The sequence below is a fragment of the Antechinus flavipes genome, chromosome 1, assembly GCF_016432865.1.
Source record: "Antechinus flavipes isolate AdamAnt ecotype Samford, QLD, Australia chromosome 1, AdamAnt_v2, whole genome shotgun sequence".
Lineage (NCBI taxonomy): Eukaryota > Metazoa > Chordata > Mammalia > Dasyuromorphia > Dasyuridae > Antechinus > Antechinus flavipes.
Window position 1 is genome coordinate 345,862,042 of NC_067398.1, and position 23,795 is coordinate 345,885,836.

The window sequence follows — 23,795 nt, forward strand, 5'->3', positions numbered from 1 at the left end:
CAGTACATATACTTTTTTCCTTCAAATAGTTTTCTGGGAAAGGGGGTTAAGTATGTTCCCAACTCAGATTCTAGAAACAAAATAAATTGATGGTAAAAAAGGGAATTTATTCCAAGAACCTATGTAAGCACATGATGTGGTTTCATTCAAAAAGGATAAAATTGTTTTCTGTTGTGGTTTTTTTTTTCTTTTCTGTTTATTTTCTTTATATTTTGCTTTTCACAGAGCTGGGAGTTGGATTAGGCATTGGTGCCTGCTGTCTGAGTTTGGAAAATAGTTCTCCAGGCATCTATATTCATAGTCTTGCCCCAGGATCAGTAGCCAAGATGGACAGCAGATTGAGGTAAATTGGGAGCTTGCCAGTTGCAGACATCTTCAGAAACTTGACTTTCACACAACAGGACAATGCCAAACTAGAAATGCATACTGATGAGCTGTGACTTGTGTGTATGCTTCTGTGTGTGTGTGTGTCCCCAAATGTAATTCTTCCTATATTCAGACTGAAGAAAAAACTGATCAGAGTTTGACATCAAAGATGAAGCATCCAGACAATGTCATTTTATGTCTAACTTTCGTCATCTCAATTTGTTTAGCTGTGCCACTAGGAGACTTGTTTAAGTGGTACCTAGGGCAGAGCTATGCCCATCTATTCAAAACAAGCTAGCAAATACTGCAAGAAGGCACACTGATTAAAGCTTTCATACTTCAGTAGCCACATCACATTCTTCTTAGCTTCGGAGTAGTCCTTGAAGTAGTTGAGGATTGTTACAATAATATTACCTGAATTTATTTTTGGGGTGTCTAGTAATCTCTTGTAGATATTATTAGCTGATTTTCATTGTGAATTTGCACTTTAAAAAGAAGAATCAATAAATTGTCCAAAAACACATTAGCAGATTTTTTCCCCCTTGATTACTGGAAGTATATATTTTCTTTAATGACATCCCAAGATGATGATTCTTTTTTGAATGTTTCCATATGTCTGGAGCCCACCAAGTGAACATATTTAAATCCTTATACAAAAGAGTCTTTGTTTTATAAAGCTTGCTTCCCTGTCCCTAATTTAAAGGGAAAATAGGCAGCTCGTCCCAAATATCTCATTAGCTTGAGTTTGGAATGGTTCTGTAAATTTTTGAGCAGACTTTTGTGAGCTTTTTTCTGTAAATTATGTTACATTAATCATTTCAAGATGGTAGGAATAAAGAAACTAGTGGTGAGAATTATTTTGTCTATGCTTCTTTTGAAAACATCACAGTGGACAGACAGTGGCCTATGCCAATATCCACTCTAATTTGTATTGAGTTGATTTTCTGAATGATCTGCTGTGGTATTGGTATCCAATGCAGAAAGGGGTACCATTTTTCAATCTAAAATTTTGGCAAGAAATTTGTCTTTGGGCATAGTTCTGAAGCATGTCTCTTGTTCCACAACAGAAATTTGGTGGATGTTAGCCTTTAAATAAGACATACATTTTTGAACATTGCCAATATGTGGTTTCATTTTGCTGGATTATATTTGTTGTAGTGGAGTGCTTTATTGAAAGAGGGAGGGAGGTCATTGAGAAAAGGAGTCATCGAGAAGAGATACTAAAAGATAATATTTTCCCTGCTAATTGAAATGCTGATTGTGTTTGCTTCCTTAGTCGTGGTGACCAAATCTTGGAAGCAGATTCTGTCAGCCTCCGTCATGCTGCTTTAAGTGAAGCTTATGCCATTCTGAGTGAATGTGGCCCAGGACCAGTTAGCCTCATCATCAGTCGGCACCCAAACCCAAAGGTGAAGTATAAAATGCTACTTCTTGAGTTTAAAGAGGGTTTATTGTGTATATCCTAATCCAAAGAGCATATATTTGGAGCAGTGATTGATCGATTTGATCTCTTCACATGGAATGAACTTGCAAGGTCCCTATTATGAGGAAAAGCATTATAGTGAATATTCTATATAAATGGAAGTTACCTTTTGTTTCACACCAAAGTGTGGGAAAACAGTACAGTAATCACAAACCCAAGTGCCACTTTTTTTTTCAATTTTAATAGTCTTTTATTTTTCCAATTATGTGTAAAGATAGTTTTCAGTATTCACTTTTGTAAGATTTTGAGTTCCATTTTTTCCTTCCTTCCCTTTTTTTGTTTTGTTTTTGATGTTGGTTATACATGTACAATCATTATAAACATATTTCCATGTCATGTTGTAAAAGAAAAGTCACAATAAAAGGGAAAAACCATGAGGAAAAAAACACAAACAAAAAAAGATGAAAGTATTTCTTTCTATAGATATGGATAGCATTTTCTATCCCAAGGATATTGGAACTGTCTTGGATTGCTGTATTGATGAGAAGGGCTAAGTCTGTCATACCAACTGCCATTTCTAAAAGAGGACAAAAGCACAGGATATTTCTAAAATTGATAAGAATACCAAAACACCAGGTATGTGGGTCAGGTAGATTTGGTTAGAATAAGATCATTTTAAGGAAACAGAGCAAACCTAACTGGCCTGTAGGGAGGTAGGACATAGATGTTAGCCTAATCAGTACTCTTATTTGGTAGAGGGAAAGTAGGTTAAGATTGATGGTCATCCAAGCTTTTTTTTTAAGCATGCAATGTTTTGGGAGCATTGTTAATAATTGCAAGATTATTGTTGCCATCTTAGGAAAGAGTCACATCTTCATAGCAGTTTGCTAGATGGTTTTTTTCACTTAGGCCAATTCACTAAATTAATGCTTAGTAATAAATTAAAACATTTTTTAGAAACTTTCACTCTCTTTTTCCAAAGAAAATGTGGTAGAGTCATTAATAAGAGGTAATAGGCAATTAATGAGAGTCAGCATACTATACACACAATATAGTATATAGAGGACCTACTTTAAATCTGATAAGACCTAAGTTCAAATCCTTTCTGTGGACACATACTTGTTCTGTGACTTTAAGCAAGTCACCGAATCTTAACTCTACACTACTTGAGTAGAGAGAGGGTCTCATCTGCCTTGATTGAAAGAGTTTTCTCTTTACACAGGTCTAGTCTCTATCTCAAATAATAATTTTTAAGGTCCAATTAGTGATAACTTTTTAATGACAAGCAATGATCCTGTGGGAAGAAACATAAATAAATGCTGAATGAAATAAGAGCTACAACTAGGATATGTTTTTCATACATTTGCACTCATGTTGGAATTTAATTTCATCTAAGTTCTTAGACTTAAGTGACATACTTGAACTACTGGGCATTTTTATCTCTCTGGCTGGGCATTTCTCTAGTGCTAAGTTCATAAAATGCTCTGCTTAGAAAGAAAAATTTCTTTGAATTTGAAAAATATAGGTTTCCATTTCTTAATAAGGAATTTAGTTTTTTCTTGAGGTGTTAGATTATTTGTCCCAGAAATGGTCAGTTTCTCTTTTGAGATAAATGTGTGTCTTTTCCCTTTGCTCAAAAAAATGAAGGTTAGTTTTTAAATCTTAATTAATATTTCCTTTTTCCCCAATTATTTGTAAAAACAATTTTCACATTTTTTTTCAAAATTTGAGTTCCAAATTCTCTTCCTCGCCATTCAGAAGGCTATCTAGCTGCCCCATTCACCATTTCTTTTATCATTCATATATCACAACTTGTCCTGTCATTTCTCAATTGATGAGCATTGCTATAATTTCCAATATTTTGCCACCATGAAAAGGACTGCAATAAATATTTTTCCACACATCCCTTTTTAATAATCTCTTTGGGATACGGACCTATTGCTGAATCAAAGGGTATGCACAGTTTGGTTGTCCTTTGAGCATATTTCCAAACTGTTCCCTAGAATGGGTGGATCAATTCATAACTTCACCAATAGTGCATTCCTGCCCCAGTTTTCCCTCATGTTCTCCAATTGACTTAGCAGAAACTTATCAGATTGATGGATATGAAGTAGTATCTCAGAGTTGTTTTAATTTGCATTTCTCCAATCAAAATTTGATTTAAATTACTTCTTCAAATGCCTATAGTTACCTTTGATTTCTGTAATTCACAATTACTTATTCATATCCTTTGATCATTTATCAACTGGGGAATGGCTTGAATTCTTATAAGTTTGATTTGGCTATCTATATATTTGAAAAATAAAGCCTTTATCAGAGACACTTGTGAAAATTGGTTTTCAGTTTTCTACTTTCCTTTTAATCTTGGTTGAATTGGTTTTTCTTGAACAAAAACAAAAATATCTCTTTTGCATTTTGTAATGCTCTCTTGTTTGGTCATGGATTTTCTCCTTCCCATAGATCTACATCATTGCCTATGATACATTTTAGCAAGATGTAGTTTCTTTCCTTACATCTTTTGAATTAGATCTATTTTTACTTCATTGTCTAAGATCAAGATTACTATTCTTGTTTTGTTTTGTTTTTACTTTAGCTGAAGCATAAATAGATTCTGCTTACCTTTATTGTGGGTGTATGTGTGTGTGTGTGTGTGTGTGTGGTTAAAATGTGTTTCTTGTAGGATTATGGTTTTTGATTCACTTTACTATTTGCATCCATTTTATGGGAGAATTCATCTCATTCACAATCACAATTATGATTACCACCTGTATATTTCCCTTCATCCTATGCTTCCTCCTGTTTGTCCTCTCTCTCCTTTTCATCTTACCCCTGCTCTTTTCTCTGTTTTGCTTTTGTCTACCACCTCCCCTGATCTGCCCTTCCCCTTTTGTCAGTCCCAATCCCATGCTCTCACTTACTCTCCTCCCCTCCTACTTACCTATTGGGTAAGATAGATTTCTATATAAAACTGATGGTATGTATTATTCCCTTTTTTAACAAGTACTTATGAGATTCAAGCAGTGTTCATTGCCCAGTCTCTCATCTTTCCCTCCCGTAAGGTTTTTTGTGCCTGTTCATATAAAAAATTTACACCATTCTATCTCTTCCTTCCTGCTATACCCAGTATACTATTCTTTCTCATCCCTTAATTTTTTTGTCATTTCCTCAAATTCACCTTATTCCCATTTCTTCTATATACTTTCTAACTCTAGTATTATTGATACAATTTAAAAGCATTTTAAGTGCCATCTTTCCATGTATGGATCTAAACAGGTTCATTCTGTTGAATCCCTTAATGTTTTCTTTTCCTTTTTTACTCTTTGTGCTTCTCTAGGTCTTGATATTGTAGGTCAGACTTTTGGTTTAGTTCTGGTATTCTCTTTATGAAAGCTTTAAATTTTTTCATTTTATTGAATGACCATTTCTCCCCCTTGATGTATTATACTTAATTTTTCTGGGCAAGTGATTCTTGGTTATAGTCATTTGAGAAACAAAGTCTTTATTAGAGAAACTAACTGTAAAATTTTTTTCCACAGTAATGATTATGATTACCAACTATGCATTTCTTTCCATTCTGTTAGTCATAAGCTTCTACCTGCCCAATTCAAACTTTTAAAGTTAATTTTTTAGTTAATATAATCATTAAATATTATTTTTATTATTATATAATGTTAAATAATAACAAAAGTTTTAAATTTTAAGGTCAATTAGCTTTTGCATTTTCTTTTCCATTTGGGCAATTTCATTCTTCAATGAGTTGTTTTCTTTAGTAGATATTTTTAAATCTTCCTTTCCATTTGACTAGTTCTACTCTTTAAGCAATTTTCTAAGCCATTGACTCTTTTTTCACAATTTTCTTGCAGAACTCTCATTTCTTTTCCCAATTTTTCTTCTACCTCTTTTATGATTTTAAAGCTCCTTTTGAAGCTCTTCCATGAATTTTCTGAGCTTGAGACCACTTGTTATTTTTCTTTAGGATTTTCCCTTAAGTGTTTTGACTTTGTTGTCCTCTGGGTTTGTGTCTTGGTCTTCTCTGTAAAAACTTTCTGTAGTAAGATTCTTTTTGTTTGGTTATGCCAAGGCACATGGCATGGTGTCTTTGTGTTAGTGTTCCCCACTTCACTCAATTTTCTATGTGCTTGAGAAACAAAGTCTTTATCAGAGAAACTAATTTTAAATTTTTTTCCACAGTAATGATTATGATTACCAAGTATGCATTTATTTCCATCCTGTTTCCTCCCTATTTATCCTATACTCTCCCCGTCTCTATTTCTTTCTCCATTTACCCAGTCCATTCTCAAAAAAAATTTTGCTTTTGACTTTTACATCCCCAAATTGACCCTTCTATTAGCTCCCCACTTCCCTTCTCTTATTCTCTTCCCTTCCTCTTTTTCTATATGATAAAATAGATTTCTATGCCTGAGTGTGTTATATTATTCCCTTTGAGCCAGTTTCAATAAGAGTAAGATTCATGTGTTTCCCTCCTTCCTTCCTCCATTTCCCTTTCCACTGTTAAATGTCTTGAAAGTCTTTTTTATGTAAGATAAATTTTTACACCTCCCATTCATTTTACAGTATATACATCTTTCTCATCCCTTAGTTTTTTAAAGATAATTATACCATTGTATTCAACTCGTAGCTCCACTTTTTGTCTATATGTATGCTTTCTACCTACTCTATTAATGAGAAAGTTTTTTTGAGTTATAATTTTTCCATGTAGGAATATAAACAGTTTAATCTTATTAATTTCTTATGATTTCTCATTTTGTATTTGAAAGTCAATTTTTCCATTTAGCTTTTGTCTTTTCAAAAGAGAATTCTTGAAAGTCTTCAATTGCATTGAATATCCATTTTTTTTTTTTTTACACTAAAGGATTATACTTAGTTTTGATGTATAGATAATTCTTGATTGTAATCTTACCCTGCCTTCTGAAATATCATATTCCAAGTCCTCTGATCTTTTAATTTAAAGCTGTAACTCTTAAATCCTAAATGTGGCTCCATGATATTTGAATTGTTTCTGTTGACTGCTTGGAAGATTTTCTCCTTGACCTAGGAACTCTGGAATTTGGCTATAATATTCCCAGGAATTTTCATTTTAGAATTTCTTTTAAGAGGTGATCAGTGGATTCTTTCCATTTCTATTTTGCTCTCTGATTCTAGAGTATCAAGGCTATTATCCTTGAAAATTTCTTGAAAGATGTTGTCTAAGCTCTTTTTTTATCATGACTTTCAGATGGTTCAGGAATTTTTAAGACATCTCTCTTGAATCTATTTTCCAGGTCAGTCATTTTTCCAATAAGATAATTCATATTTTCTTCTCTTTTAACTCTTTTGATTTTATTTAATTATTTCTTCATGTCTCATAAAATCATTAGCTTCTATTTGCCTAATTCTAACTTTTAAGGAATTATTTTCTTTAATAAGCTCTTGTACCTTCTTTACCATTTGGCCAATTCTGCCTTTTAAGTAATTCTTCTCTTCAGTGAATCTTTGTATTTCTTTTTCCATTTGAACAGAATTTTGGATTTTTTCCATTTGGGCAATTCTGCTTTTTAAGGAATTTTTCTCTTTGTTGGATTTTTGTGCCTCTTTTACTATTTTGCCTAGTATGTTTTTAAGGTGTTAATTTTTTCAGTATTTTTGTTGTGCCTTGTTAACCAAGCTGTTGACTCTTTTTTCATACTTTTCTTGCATCACCCTCATTTTTCTTCCCAATCCTTCCTTTATCTCTTACTTGATTTTTTAAATCTTTTTAAGCTCTTCCATGGTCTGAGATCATCATATTTTTCTTCGAGGCTTTCGATGCAGGAATTTTGACTTTGTTGTCTTCTTATGATTGTGTTTTGAATTTCCTTGTCACCATCGTAACTCTTTCATAGTAATTTTTTTCTGTTATTTGCTCATTTTACCAGCCTATTTTTTTTTAAACTTTTAACTCTATACTAAAATGGGCCTCTATTTCCAAATGGAGGGGACACTGTTATAAGCTTCAAGTTTTTTGTGAAGCTATTTTCAGAGGTAATTTTGGGGACATGTAAGTTTTTTACTTTTCCAAGATGATATGATATAGGAAGATATGTGTTTTCTAGTCTTAAACTGTTTTGTGAGTGATCACAAGTACTTTTCTTCAACCCTGGAATTGTGATAAGAGTCCCTGCTTTCCTGTGGCTTCCAGCTCAGCAATACTAGTGCCCATCCTCCTAGATCCAAATATAGGCAATGAAGCAGAGTTCTTTGCATGGTGCTAGCAAAGGGATCCTTATAAATCTGTGAGCTCAGAGTTCTGGAAATTGCCACTGCTGCCACTGATTCTTGCCCCAAGATCTGCTCGTGGTTTGCTGAGGCTTGTCTGTGCTGTTATAGCCTGTGGGCTCTTCTCTTACCTTGGTGCAACAAACCTTTCGTGAGGATCTTCTAAGTTGTCTTGGGCCAAAAAATTGTTTCACACAAACCATTGGTGAGTTCTGTTACTCTAGAATTTGTTTAGAGTCATTATTTTAAAGTATTTTGAGGAATTTGGGGGAGAGCTCTGGCAAGTCCCTGCCTTTACTAAGCCATCTTGGTTCTGCCTTAAAGGTTGGTTTTATAAGCTATTAAACATTAGACTTCAAATCCCTTGAATCACATGTGAATCTTCCTCTAAATAAATAAAACTTGGCCTTTCAGATAAACTGTATAGGAAACTTTTTTAGATCATTTTTTTTTAAGATCATTTAAAAAGCAATCCTATTGCAAGGGTGAATACTGAAAATTATCTATGCATATGTTTTGAAAATAAAAAGGTTTATCAAAAAGAAAGAAAGAAAGAAAGAAAGAAATCCCAGTGCAGTGTTATAATGGAATAACATGAGGTAGTGCCACATAGGATTGAAGAAATTCTTGTGTTTAATTTCATATTGGAAGCCTTCCTTCTAACCAACAGAGAGAATTAAATGGATGAAACTAAGCGCCATAGTAGTGTATTAAAATTCTAAAAGTCATAAAATACATAAGTTAGATTTACTTCTCTTCTACATGCCTATCCTAAGGAATAGGTTTTTTTTTTTTTTTTTGGTTGTTTATTGAGGATATCTACAAGGTAAAGGAGTAAAATTGTAGCTGTTTCAGGATCCTAGGAACATAGATTTAGAGTCTCAAGGGATGCTTATTTATTTACTGGTGTCATTTCCAAGTAAAAGGTGAAAAGCTATATAGGTATGATAAGTTTAAGATCTAGAGCTAGAAGGGCCTTTGAGGTCATAGTGTCTACCTCTCAGGGCCATTTTAAGGATAAAATAATTTTAAGGATATAAATGTAAAGCACTTTACAGATGTTAAAGCACTATATAAATGCTAGCTATTATTTGGTTCAATTCACAAATTAAGGCTCAAAGAGTGATTTTCCAAGTGGATTTCCAATGGCAGAGCCAGTATTTGAACCCAGATCCTTCACTAAACTATCTAGCTATATAATGATAAGAAGTACTGTTGTACTAGAGATCAATAACCATTTTTTAAATGATTGGAATTTTAAATTATTAAGCAATTGGGAATTTATTAGGCTATAATGTAGAGTAGACTCAAGGATTATTTCTTTCTCTTCTTCTTTTATCCCATGTTCAGGGGATCAGAGCTTAGCATCAGAACCTTATTATTACCCAGAGCACTATCTCGAGTGATCCTGGTAGTGAGAAGTAAAGAGAAAGAGGGAGAGAGGAACAAGGAAAGGGAGAGAGGGAGAGAAACAGAGAGGGAGGGAGAGAAACAGGAGGAGAGAGAAAAGGAGAGGAAAAGGGAGAAAGAGAGGGAGAAAGGGAGGGAGAAGGAGGGAAAGACAGAAGGGGAGAAGTGTGTGTGTGTGTGGGGGGGGGGGCTATGTATGTGTGTGAAGAGGAAAGGCAGAAAAAGGAAGGGTGGCATAAGACTAGAGAAAAGTAAACACTGGGTTCTATGACTTAACAAATTGTAAAGAACCCTCTCATTTTACAGAAAAGGAAAGTGAGACCCAAAGAGGTACAATGACTCACCAGTCCTGTAGTGACTATAGACCTATAGAACAATGAGGGTGTGACATTTCTACTTTCATTGCCTTTTCCTCTGTGAAAAGGAGGTTATGATTTATTATCTTTCATATTATGTTTCCAATAAAAAGGAAATTCAATGTACAAAGCAATCTGTAACAGGGAAAATTTCCAAATTTTTTTCACCCTGTTGTGAATTTAGGAGAGATCTGTGATCATATTAACATGTGCACCCCTTCCATCATACATACCTTAATAGCCCACCTATGCCTTAATCTCCAGTCTCTTATTATTGGCTTTTACATCTTCCAACAGTCAGTGGGTCTTTCTGAGCAGCTCTGCCATCTTCCCAACCTCCATTCATGCCTGGTTCCAGAAAACATTGGATTTAGAGACAGACAATCTGAACCCCAATCTTGACTCTAGTACCTACCACATGTATGTCATTAATATACAGTTAATCCAGTTTCCTGAGAGTAAGGTTAGATGATCTAAAGGTCTCTTCTGGCTCTAAATCTAGGATCTATCCATTTTGGTGCTCCTGATCTGAAACTATATATCTAAGATGGACTAAATTATGTGTAGATGCCATACTAAGTAAGATTTGAATAAGGATCAGAGAGATTGTTCTTGAAATAAAATACAGGAACCTTAATGCATTGCTTTTGGATTCTCAAATCTCTCTTGTTTACTTCGAGTTCTTGGATAGATTCTGGTTACATGACATTACTGGCTAGCAGATTTCTAGACAGGTATACAAAAAAGTGACATGAAAAAGGAGGTCAAGTTGCCTTCCTTAAATTCCCTTCTAGCTTACTTATCTTTCTATCGATCAACATTTTGAACTTTGGTCACCGTGCCTTCTAGGAGCCCCACAGGATAGAGAGCTGGATCTAGAGACAGGAAGACCTGAGTTCAAATTCATTTTTGACACTTAGTTGCTTGACCCTGGACAAGTTTCATCTGTAAAATTACAAATTCATCTGTAAAATAGAGAAACAATAGTACTTTACCTATTTTCTAGGATGGTGAGGATTAAATGAGATGGCATTTACAAACCTTTGAAGCATTATGTAAATGCTAATTTTTTCCTCTTGGCAATCATAATGCTAAAGAATTTTACCTTTCTCATCTGACTCCTCTGATCTTTGATTAGTCAATTCTCCTTTTCTTTCTCTGTTTCTCTTCCTGAGTAACAGTTTAGATACTGCTCAGCCTCACTGATCAGATCATTGAAGGAATGGCTCTCGTCTTTTTCAGGGGCCTCAACTTTCAAACCAACCTTAAATAACCATATAACTATCATCACCTTTCACAAAGAAACTTTTTTTTTCCTGACCAGAAGATTTTGTTGTTTTTTCAGTGATTTTCAGTCATGTCTGACTCTTTGTGACCCCATTTGGCATTTTCTTGGCAAAGATACTGGATTGGTTTTTTCGTTTCTTTCTCTAGCTCATTTTAGAAATGAAGAAAATAGGGTTAAGTGACTTGCTAGTGTCTGTGCTATTAAGAGCCTGTGATAGGATTTGAACTCAGGAAAATGAGTCTTCCTGATTCCAGTTCCAGCACTCTGTGTGCTGTACCACCTAGCTGCTCCCACTCAGAAGATGATTCAACTATTACACTCTTTAACAAAGAATTAAGTTCTCAATGGTCTGCAACCAGCAGCTCTTCAATATAGGTTGGATTTCACGTCCATTCAAGGAGAACACTGAACAATGACTGATTCTGAAACTCAATTCATCTTGGACCACCACACTGGAGTTTGCTGAAACTGTTAAAAGGCATTTACATCCTTAGAATGACCTTGAACCACCCAAGTAAGCTCTGTTGTCCACTAACATATGTTATGTTTATATTTCTAGTTCCACTGTGAAAATTTTTCATGGTGGGTGGTGCTAGACTACCTCAATACAAGCCATAAGAATATCTCAGGAAAAGTCATAGTATATCTCAAGAAAATGAATTATTTTCATGGACTTCATCTCCCTGGGAGGTCAACATGACATTATTAGCTTTAATACTAGGCTGGATTTTTGTTATGGTCAAAGTTCTATTTTTTGTTGTTGTTGTTTGATAGATTTTCACATTGCCCTAACTTTCAGGACAATAGTACATTATGTTACTGAACATATGAGTCTCAACAGTTTTCAAGTTTTTCCAAGACAAATACCACAGTGATTTTCTTTTCTTCTGTTACTCATAATGGTTGCAGAATCGCATTCTGGGATTAATCAAATTGTCTGAGGCCAGAGTGGTGAGGTGCTGGACCTACCTCTAGAGTTATATCTATCGCATGTGAAGTCAAATGGACAATACTTCTAAATTGTGATTTCTGGAATGAAGGGCAAGTAGGTAGGGCTCTTGGCATGGTTGCAACTCTGTAAGAAATAATTCATATATTTAAAAGAGCCAGCAGGATTTATTTTTTATTTCTTTTCATGTCAAAGAAATAACTCACACTTGGAAATGTTGAAAGTCTGGAATCATGGTAAAACCAAATCAAGGTGAAAACCGTTCAGTGTTTCTAAGACTGATATTTTTCCTGGCTCTTTCATTTAAAATTAGGCTTTGCCTTCACTAAGAGTTGAATACTTAGGAAAGATACTTTAAAAAAAATACTTTTGTAAGTATTTTTCTATGAAGGTGAATAAGAATGTTGGAAATATATGATGAGAAAGTCAAAACATGATTATAATTTTTTCTTTGGTGGTCAAACTTCATACCTAATTCTATTTAAGTCCATACATTTAAAGATTAAAGCCAATTTCTGGATTAAAACATCACTGTTTTTGCTACATATTTTATTTGAGTATTTGAGAAAGCTATATTAAGTCAAAACCACATTCCTTCTGCTTTTATATTCAAAAATCAGTTTTCATGAAAAACTTTCTGAAAGTAAAAGTACTGAAATATTTAAGCATACTGTCCCAACCTGGAATTGACTAAAAGTTAATCTACTAAAGATAAAATATCTTAGGCTGTAGTGAAAGAGACAAAGATTCAAGGAATAAGGAACTAGTTGTATACCCCTATATTTTGCCCCAGTTAAACAGTATTGTCTTCATGTCTGGGTACCACGTTTGAAGAACTGAAAAGCCTTAAGAGTGTCCAGAGAAAAGCAGCCAGAATCAATCAATGAGCAAATATTGGTTAAATATCTACTATGTGCCAGACATTCTTCCAGATGCTAATGAGGCAAAGGCAAAAAAAAAAAATTAAAATAAAATACTCCTTGATTTCAAGGAATGCTACTTTACATTCATCAGAAATTTAAAAGTTGGTTAAGGAAATTTAGTTCGTGCCATAATAACTATTAGATAAAAGAATTGGGATGTTTAGACCTAACTTCAAGTATTTGAAGATCTCTCACCTATGTAAGGGATCATATTCTGTGAGAGAGAAAAGATGGGTCGGGGGAGAGGAGGAAGAAGGGAGAGAGAGAGGAAGGAGAAAGGAGAGAGAAGGGAGAAAGAAGAGAGAGGGGAGGGGGAAGGGAGAGAGAGAGAGAGAATGTGTGTGTGTGTGTGTGTGTGTGTGTGTGAGAGAGAAGAGAGAGAGAGAGAGAGAGAGAGAGAGAGAATGAGAGAGACAGAATGAGAGAGACAGAGAGAGAATGAGAGAGACAGAGAGAGAGAATATGTGTGTGTGTGTGTGTGTGTGAGAGAGAGAGAGAGAGAGAGAGAGAGAGAATAAGAGAGACAGAGAGAGAATGAGAGAGACAGAGAGAGAGAATATGTGTGTGTGTGTGTGAGAGAGAGAGAGAGAGACAGAGAGACAGAGAGAGAATGAGAGAGACAGAGAGAGAATGAGAGAGACAGAGAGAGAGAATATGTGTGTGTGTGTGTGTGAGAGAGAGAGAGAATGAGAGAGAGAGAGAGAGAGAATGATAGAGAGAGAGAGAGAATGAGAGAGACAGAGAGAGAGAATATGTGTGTGTGTGTGTGAGAGAGAGAGAGAGAGAGAGACAGAGAGAGAATGAGAGAGACAGAGAGAGAATGAGAGACAGAGAGAGAGAAAATGTGTGTGTGTGTGAGAGAGAGAGAGAGAGAGAGAGAGAGAGAGAGAGAGAATGATAGAGAGAGAATGAGAGAGACAGAGAGAGAGAATATGTGTGTGTGTGTGTGTGTGTGTGAGAGAGAGAGAGAGAGAGAGAGAGAGAGAATGATAGAGAGAGAGAGAGAGAATGAGAGAGAGACAGAATGAGAGAGAGAGAGAGAATGAGAGAGAGACAGAGAGAATGAGAGAGAAGAGAGAAAATGTGTGTGTGTGTGTGTGTGAGAGAGAGAGAGAGAGAGAGAGAATATGAGAATGTGTGGGGGAAAAAAAAAAAAAAACATGAAGTGGACATATAGAAAATGTAAACTGAGGTTCAGCTTAAAGGAAAGCTTCCTAAGGATTAAAACTATCCCCAAATGGAATAAACTGCTTGCCAAAAGGCATTAAGTTTCCTTTCACTGGAAACTTTTAAGCAAAAGCAATAAATATAATTTCCTAGGGGGAGGGCATTGGATAGAGGCAATTCTTTCTGGAATATAGGTCAGACTACTCTTTACATATAAAACAACTCTGTGAGGCTGTACTATAGGCAGCCCCCACGTGACACATGGATAAACCAAGTCTCAAAAGAGGTAAAGCGGCTTGCCGTGGTCACACAGTCACCATTAGAGGCAGGCTCCGAGGCCGTCTTCCTGAGCCCTGCTCTGGTGCTGCTGAGGAGCCTGCCCAGCTCCGGCCGCCGGTGACAGCTTCACAGTGGGGGACGAGGGCGGCCTAAAGGACCTGCTCTTTGTGTCTGAGTGGCTCCTGTACGGAGCGAAGGCGCGTAGCGGGAAATCCGGACCAGCCTTGTGCCCTAGGACGCCATACTTCGGCCTAAGCCGCTGACAGCAGGGGAGTGCGGCCCAGGCTTGCTGGGTGTGCAACCACGAGGGTTTAGCACCAGTCTGGGGCTACCAGGAACCTCTGGGGCATCTCTTCCAGCCGCCCCGTTTCTGATCATGTAGCCGGAGCCTGAGGAAGCTGAGTGAGAGAGCCCAGATAACCCAAGCCCTCGGCTTCAGGGGCAGGCTTTGAGCACAAGACCTCGCACCCCAAAGCCCAAGTCGGAATCCGGACTCTGCCATTGAACTAGGTCTCTGGCCTCGGTTTCCCTGTCAGCAAAATGAGGGAGTCGGGGCCTCCCACATCTCCCTCTCACCCCACCCCCTCTCTCTGTCTCTGGGTTTATATATCTGTACCCACCCACCCACACAAATCCACACAGGTTTCCTGTCCTGAGAGTCACTAGTGATGACCCACACCGAGTACACAAAAGTGGGGAAGGCCTTTCATCTTAAGTTAGTTCACATTCCAAGTGGAACCAGTGTGTGGCTGCACGGGCGTTCTGGAGAACACGCTCACCGCCGGGACTGAAGGAGGCTATGGCTGATGAGAGGACAACTCGTGCGGGGGAGGTGGGGGGGAGGTGGGGGCAGGAGCAGCAGGAAGGCCGACTTCTGTGGGGAACAGGAAAGTGGCAAAGCACCTGTTCTAGAGGGCGCTACTAACAGGAAGATGCTGGTGCCGCTGGAGTCTTCCCGAACCCTTTCCCAGCCCTTGAGTGACCCTGAGCCTACAGGCAGGAGGCGCTAAGAAAACGGGGAGAGAACACTGCGGGGAGGCCTTCGCGCTGGAGTCGGGGTCCAGGTTCATTCAGCGGCGGGCCTGCAGGAAAGCCTGGGTTACTAGAATCCCCCAGTAGAGGTTGGGTCTGTTACTCTCTGTCTGCTTTTCGTTTGTCACCAGGCGATGGAGGTAAAGAAGGACCCTGAGGTTTGGCCCTGGCTGCGCAGGTTTGCTCCGTCCTGCAGGGCCGCCGCCGGGTCTCTGAGCTCGGCGTCTCGTGTGGAGCAGAGAAACTTAATGTCTGCTCTCTGTTCCCATTCAGGTTTCTGAACAGGAGATGGATGAGGCAATAGCTCGCTCCACTCACCGAGAGAGCAAGGAGGCCAGTTCCGCCCACGTCTTAGGTACGGCGGCCGCCGGCTCCCCACTGACGTGCAGGAGCCGCTTCTGGCCATTTCCCCGGTGGGATGTTTAGAACTCGCCGCGCGCATGCGCAGAGTCCTTGCAGTGACAGAGCGAGGGAAAAAGGCACTTTGGGGAAGATAGAACTATTCTTTGGGAGGCGCTCTTGTGACTTTTGAAGCCACGGTCGATGTGTCTCAGTTTAACAAGAAATCACAGAGATTCAGTATCTCTTCTCAGACATGTTCTATAAATGAGTCTTTGGTGCTATCATGATACACTCGAAATGGGACAGGTAGAAATAGAGTGATATGGAAATCATTGTTTTTCAATGCCTTCAGAGGCCTGGAAATGCTTTATGTTTATTGACACTTTGAAATCCCAGTGATCTATGATAGCTGATCCCATGATCTTCACTGTACAAAGGGATGGAGACTGAGGATGTAGCATAAAAGAAGAGTGTAACCAGGCAATGAGTTTTAAAATAACAGTGTTACAGGGTAACTTAGAGAATGTCAGAGCTAAACATTTTGTTGATAAGAACATGAGAAATGTTAAGTTTGTTAAGAAGAGATAACCTTTACATTTAATTGGATAAAATAAATCATTTTTTTAAAAAAGAAAGAGATCTAGAAGCTTTTAGTTACCATTAAAACCCTGGTTATCTACAACCAAGGTTAATTTATTAAATATAGAACATAGCACTGATCTGCCCAATAAATTATTCAGATCTGTCTTATCACTGCACTGTCACAATCTTCATGTAAATTGTAATGAATTTACAAAATTTAATGAATAAATCTATGAGAAGTAAATTTATAAAATTACAAACTTGATTAAAATAAATTTTATAAAAATTTAATTTATATAAAAATTAATTTAAATTTGTATAAAACATAATTTATAAATAAATAAATCCTCAGCATTTCCAAAGAATTTGATATGTTGTGTAGGAGTTGGGTGTTGTTCATGACATATCCCCTGCAGCATTAGCTTGAAATTGGGCTTTCTTCCCCCTTGGTTAATCCCAAACTAAAGATATCTCCAGAGCATACTACTTCTTGACTTTCATAATCTGCTGAGATGGTATTTATGCATTCAGCCAACCAACACTTACTGAACTATTATAGGCAGTGTACTATTCTAGATGCTGGAAAAAGGAGGGGACAAAAATGCATGATACACACATGTTCTTGTCATTAGGGATTTGGCAATCTAGTAAGGGACCACAGATTCTCTTCAGAAAAACCCAACTACTGTTCCTTTGCAGAGATTGAGGGTGGAGGGTGGAGACTTGGGGACAGAGGCTACAAAGGTAGGGAACTTTGCATATAAGGCTAGATTTTTTTTTTCCCAAATTGGTTAACTTTATTGATTTTATTCTTTTTTTTTTTTTAAATATTCTTATATGAGAGGGGGTAATAGTATTAGGGGAAATCTAGGAGATATATAAACAAAAGACACCAATACAGACCTGTTCAAAAGACAAAAGGAACATATCCAAAAGCATAACTTCACTACAAGTTAAGATGTGTTAAACATTTAGCATTTGGGAGAGGTTAGCCATTGTTAGTGGAGTGATCAGGGAAGACTTCAAAAAGAAGGTGGCAATTTAACTGGGTACTAAAGAAGAGCATTAGTATCTCATAGACCAAGATGGGTGGGGTGGGCATTCCACATAGATTGCATAGAGAAATGTGCATATGCATCAGGGAAAAGAATTTCTTCCTTGTAGTCCTATGCCTGCCATCTGTAGCTCAGGGTGAGTCTTAGTTGATTTTGACTGCAGGGTTATCTGCTATCTCCACAGGTACACCCCTGAAGAGTCCTTCCCTCACAACAAAGACAAGACAGGGAGAAGGTTCTGCTTCACTCAGCTGGACCATGAAACGCTTCCTGGAGCCAGCAAGTCGGGTAAAGTGGATCAGCCCAAATCAACATCTGGCAGTTGTTTTGCTGGGGACTTGGAGAGATGATGACAGAGATGGCGTAGCTACATGATCTGAAGATGACATAATGCTGAGATGAAATGAGTAGGGACGAATGAATAGGAATCCAAAAATGACTCTGACAAGCCATAGCAATTAGGTTAAGTCTGGTGAGACAGAGGAAAGTAGAAGTAAATGAAATGTCTTATGCTTGTATTCAGAAAACTTAACTGGACATGTGTAGATAGAATAGGTGAGATGGGGGCTCTAGGCTATGTCATTTGAAAAGGTCCTCAAGGTTTGAATGGACTGATGTTGCAGCCAAATGTGTTGTCTCCCTAACTTTCATTGTCAGAAGCCCAGTGTCAGGAACGAGAGAACTTTTAATTCTGTATTTGGCTTGGTCATGTTGAAACAAGTGTATCTTACCTAGATATGGAGATCATACCTTTTAGAAGCACACTGACAAACTGGAACATATATAAAGGATGGCTTCCAAGATAACAGATTGAAGGAACTGAGAATGTTTACAATGGAGAAAAGATTTTCAAACCACATGTGACATGTCTCTACATGACTGAAAGGTTGCCAGGTGGCAAAGGATTGGGGTTTTTTGCTCAGGCTGCAGAATTAGGAATAGTGTGGTAAAGGGAAGAAGGGAGAGAATTACATAGAAGATTTCTACTTCAGATGAAGAAACATCAAACAGCTCTCTAAAAGTGCTATGAACTGCCTTGGGGTGGTAGTTAAGTTCTCTGTCTTTAAAGGTTTTCAAATAAAGACTGAATGACCACTTGCCAAGATATTAGAGAGGGAATCCTGGCTTGTTCTAGAGTATTTTTTCCCATCAACTATCCATCCGAGAAATCATAGAGAAAATGATGTATGGAGTATAAATGGAGAAAATCTAATAAGATCATTTTGAAATTTTAAAAATTGATCATGTTGATGCACCGACCCATCCTCCTGCTAGCAGAAGCATGAGGAAGTTGTTTGATCTTTCTTTCTAGAGGTTCCTCCAGCTAAGGAATCTGTACACTGATTATGAAAATAGCCTGAAGATAGTAGGGCTGAAGAAGCAGGGCTGGGGAACTTGGAGGTATATAGTCCCCATGTACCTGCAGAGAAGGATAAATTTTAGGTTAGAGCAAAGCTTTGGGAGAAAGTGAGCTAGCAAACACCTTGACTCAACCTCTTGGGAACATTTGCATATTGTCTAGGCTGTGGAATTTCTGCCAATCTCATCCTGAAAGGCCAAATGGATTGAATGGCACTTGAATTCTCCTATTCTCTACTGAATTTCTGAGTTGCCATAGTTAACTTTCATTTTTTAATCTGTAATTTTTTCCCTCTGGGATTCTGAACAATGTTGATATGCCCTGAAGAATGAGAGCACTTGGATAGTGGAATCCAAAAAGTAAAGGCTTTCTCTCTAATGAAAACTTTTTCTTTTAATGACTCAAAGAAAGAATAAATATTCAGCCTCTATCGGACTAGAAGAAAAAGGAACCACAAATCCTTGGCTGGCAGTTGTTGCTGTGCTTTATTTATTGATTTAAAAAAATAATTCTAAAGTATCCTGATATGGCTGTTTAATGTCCCAGCTATCTCAAATGACTGAGAAAATGTAGATTAGAATTATGTGATTCCAGGAAAGAGGAAAAATCATTACTTTGGAGCTCTCAAAGTGCCAAAGGATCTGTATGTGTTCTGTGGCTGTGTAAATAAACCTTGTTCTCCCTCCCCACAATCCCAAGCCATCTAACATTTTCTTTCCTCTGCAGGGCTCCCTCAGTTCTGAATCAGAACTCTCACAATATTTTTCACAAGATGTCCTGAGCCCCTTGTCCTATTCAGACTCTGTGGTTGCCAGCTCTGGAGATGAAGAACATATGAACCAGAGGAGGGGGAGCAGCTCTTTGGATGATGGCATTCTTCCTCCCAGCAGCCTAAGTAAGCCTGAGATCCCATGAATAGACAGGAGCCTATGTGCTCAGTCTGTCTGTTCCTCTTACATAGTTCTGGTGCAGAAGGACTTATTCTGGAGGCAAAATGATGGGGAAGTGGTTACTCATCCTTCACTAACTCAGATTCTGACAAAATTAGAACAGGAAAAATTATTTGAAAAAGATGTTACATATTTCTACTACAGCTAAGCAAGAAATTTAATATTACTTTCTATTAGCCAGGCACCTAAAACCTTGCAAAATTGATTTCACAATCTATAAAATAGGAATAATAGAAGCACTTATATCATAGGGTTATACTAGGGATAAATGAATTAATAATAAAATGAGTGTTAAGTACTTGGCATACCTTAAGGATGTAAACTATTTTTATTGTTATTGTTACTGATATTAATGGCCAGTCACTTATTAGTACAACAGATAAAGTTGGTAATCATATCTATATTCTTTTCATTATTATTAATAACAATTTTAATAAAATTAACTTTGATCATTATTATTACTCCTATTACTAATAATAATGACCAGCCACCTACTTCTATAATAAATGGATAAGGTTAGGAAACATATCTATAATATTTTCATTATTAGTAACAATTTCTTAATATTTCCATTGGTTATTGTTGTTATTACTACTACTACTATTATTGCTGCTGCTGCTACTACTTTTACTACTACTGGCCAGTCACCTGTTTCTGTAATGAATGGATAAGGTTGCTAATTGTATCTAATACCACGTTTTCATTATTATTAATAACAATTTCTTAATATTCACTTTTGTTATTAATAACAATAATAATGATGGTTACCTATTTTTACAACAAATGGATAAGTTTGGCAATCTCAGCTTTAACAATATTTTCATTATTCAAGAACACATGAAATTCTATCATATCTAGGACAGATAGAGAAACAATTTGCCTATTAGAAGAAATTCCCCTCTTATATTAACTATTACAGAGGATGTAGTATATGTACACTCTTCAGAAGAGAGAGTTGTTGAAATCAGCCAGGGGCATCCAAGAGATGGGTAAAGAATGAGACTACTTCAAGAGGAAGAGAAAGAAAAGTTATAGGCTATTACCTCCTTTTAGATCTGGTATCCTTGGGTGAGGAAACCAAACTATAGCACATAGTATTTCAAACTCTGCCTCTGACACTTGTTAACTATCTATTGACAAGTCACTCAGACTCTTGATCTCTCAGTTTTTTCATCTGTAAAACAGGGAAAATCATAGCTCTAGCACCCAGCACACAGTGTATTATGAGATTGAATAAAATGATGCATGAAAAGCACTTTGCACTTTAAAATGCTACATATAAAGATGATTTCTTAAGATACTGGATTTAGAGCCAGAAGGAAAGTTAGAGATCGTTTAATCCATCCTCTCATTCTGCAAATGAGGAAACTGAGGCCTACAGTAGTAAGGGTAAGTACGTTGCAGTAGTATAACTAGGATTATTACATAGGATCTGTTCATTCTAAATTTGTTGCTTTTTCTACTTCACATGTTATTTCCTATAAATATCATTTTTAGAAGACTTCCATCAAGAGACCAGTGGAACAGCTAATGGGATCTGATATTGGAATTAATCTCAGAATATATTACATATACCAGGCATTCTGAGCATACAAAAATACTAGTTATTGTATAATAGTGATAATGCTGAGGCAAAAACCCAGTCTAGAAGGAGGACTAATGTTTCATTTAATTTTATTCTTTCCCAGCCTCCAAAGAATCAGGAAAAACTAGGGCTAATAGCCTTGCATCATCCGGAAACAAGAAAGCCTCGGGAACTTTCCATAAGCATTTGGAAGCTACCAGACAAGCCAGCCTCCCTGGAAGCCCACAGTGTGCCCGGAGCCCACTCCTCCGACAGAGGAAAATTGGCTGCTTTGATGCCGAAGATGCCAGTGATGAAGAGGAGTTTGTGAGAGATGGAGACAACGTTCCATTTCCCAGATCCCTCCCAGGCTCTTTTCCATCCCAGACTGAGGAGGACCCAAGAGTGATCACCCCAAATTCTTCTGTGGCAACAAATAGTAGCCAGGAAGTAGAGCACCTTGGGAATCCTGCCACTGAGGCCCCATTGGAGACTTCTCTTTTGGAGAGCTCAGCAGGGGAAGTGGAGGACAAGACTTCTGAGCACATTAGAGACTCCCCTCTGCTTCCAGGAAAGCTTTTTGACTATCCTGGTGCCTTGGAGGGCAACCCTGGCAGCTTGGGCCTGAAGGAACAAGCTGAATCCAAGAAGTCACCAAAATTAGAGCACAAAGCCATCACCAGGGTCAAAAGCCTGATGAGCATTGAGTGTCCTGGCTCTCCCAAACAGAAGAATGAGGATCCAGGTTCTGCTCACAAGCCAGTGGCCAGGATAACCCCTCAAAGCAAGAGGGCTGTGACAGAGGACAACTCTAGGCTCAATAGCTTGGAAACAGTTCATTTAATTCGTTTGGAAGATGAATCCTTTGGTCTGGACTTGGAAATCCAGGCCAGTCCCTTAAAGGTGGTGATAAAAAGTTTAAGGCCTGGTGGAGCTGCAGAGAGGGTAAATTTGTGTGTGTGTGTGTGTGTGTGTGTGTGTGTGTGTGGTATTTTCTCCAAATGCATGGAAAAATAGTTTTCAACATTCATTAAATGCTTCTCCCTCTTTTCTTTATCTCTCTCCTCCCCAAGATAGCACACAATCTGATTTAGGTTAAATATGAGCAATTCTTTTAAAGATATTTACATACATCATTTGTCATGTTGTACAAGAAAAATCAGATCAAAAGGGAAGAAACCATGAGAGAAAAAAAACCATGAAAACAAACAAAAAAAAAAGCAAAAGGTGAAAAACACTATGTTTCAATCCATATTCATCTCCATAATTTATCTCTCTGGATACGGATGGCATTTTCCATCCCAAGTCTGTTGAATAACCTTGAATCACTGCGTTGTTAAAGTGATCCAAATTCATCACACTTGATCATAATCTTGTTGTTACTGTGTACAATGTTCTCTTGGTTCTGCTCACTTTACTCAACAATTCATGTAAGTCTTTGCAGATTTTCTGAAATCCGCCTGGTTTGTCATTTCTTATAGTACAATAATATTCTATTACATTCATATACCGTATGATTAAATAGAATGGTCAGATCATTTTATAACTCCACCAACAATTTATTAGGGTCCCAATTTTCCCACATCTCCTCCAATATTTTCATTAACTTTTTCTGTCATCTCTGCCAATTAGCGAAGAGCAAAGTGGTATTTCAGAGTTGTCTTAATTTGCATTTCTTTAATTAATAGTGATTTGGAGCATTTTTTCACATGACTAGAAATGGTTTCCACCATTTTGGAGAACAATTTAGAACTATGCCCAAAGCAGTATCAAACTGTGCACACTCTTTGATCCAGTATCGCTACTGGGCTTATATCCCAAAGAGATCTTAAAGAAGGGAAAGGGACCACATGTGCAAGGATGTTTGTGGGAGCCCTTTGTATTCTGGCAATGAACTAGAAACTGAGTGGACACCCATCAGTTGGGGAATGGCTGAATAAGTTATGGTATATGAATGTAATGGAATATTATTGTTTTGTAAGAAATGACGAGCAGGCTGATTTCAGAAAAGTCTGAGAAGATATGAATTGATGTTGAGTGAACAGAATCTAAGGGAACAATGTACACTATAACAAAATTATGATCAAGTGTGATGGATTTGGCTCTTTTTTAACAACAGTGATTCAAGGCAATTTCAATAGACTTGGAATGGAAAAGTGCCATCTGCATCCAGAAAGAGAACAATAGAGACTGAATATGGATCAAAACATAGTTTTTCACTTTGGAGGGGGCTTTGTATTTGTTTGCTTGGTTTTATTAGTGTCTTTTTTCACTTTTGATCTTATTTTTCTTGTGCAACATGATGAATATGAAAATATTTTGAAGAATTGCACATTTAACCTATATTGGATAGTTTGCTGTCTTGGGGAAGGGGAGAAAAATTTGGAATACAAGGTTTTGCAGAGATGAATGTTGCATGTATCTTTGCATGTATTTGAAAAAATAAAATACTATTTTAAAAAAGGAGCAAAAAAATCCCATGTTTTTTGCTGCT

The 23,795-nt window shown here is 37.2% G+C and overlaps 1 protein-coding gene across 1 annotated transcript in view; it reads left to right on the top strand.

Moving 5' to 3' along the window:
- The first annotated feature begins 51 nt into the window (after positions 1-51).
- Positions 52-23,795, top strand: part of PDZD2 (PDZ domain containing 2) — a 61,148-nt gene continuing 37,404 nt past the window's right edge. Inside the window, exons 1-6 of the mRNA XM_051969550.1 lie at positions 52-343; positions 1,643-1,775; positions 15,722-15,803; positions 17,612-17,715; positions 19,514-19,682; positions 21,426-22,246. Of these exons, the coding sequence (XP_051825510.1) occupies positions 90-343; positions 1,643-1,775; positions 15,722-15,803; positions 17,612-17,715; positions 19,514-19,682; positions 21,426-22,246 (1,563 nt within the window). The 5' untranslated portion in view covers positions 52-89. The remainder of the gene's footprint in view (positions 344-1,642; positions 1,776-15,721; positions 15,804-17,611; positions 17,716-19,513; positions 19,683-21,425; positions 22,247-23,795) is intronic.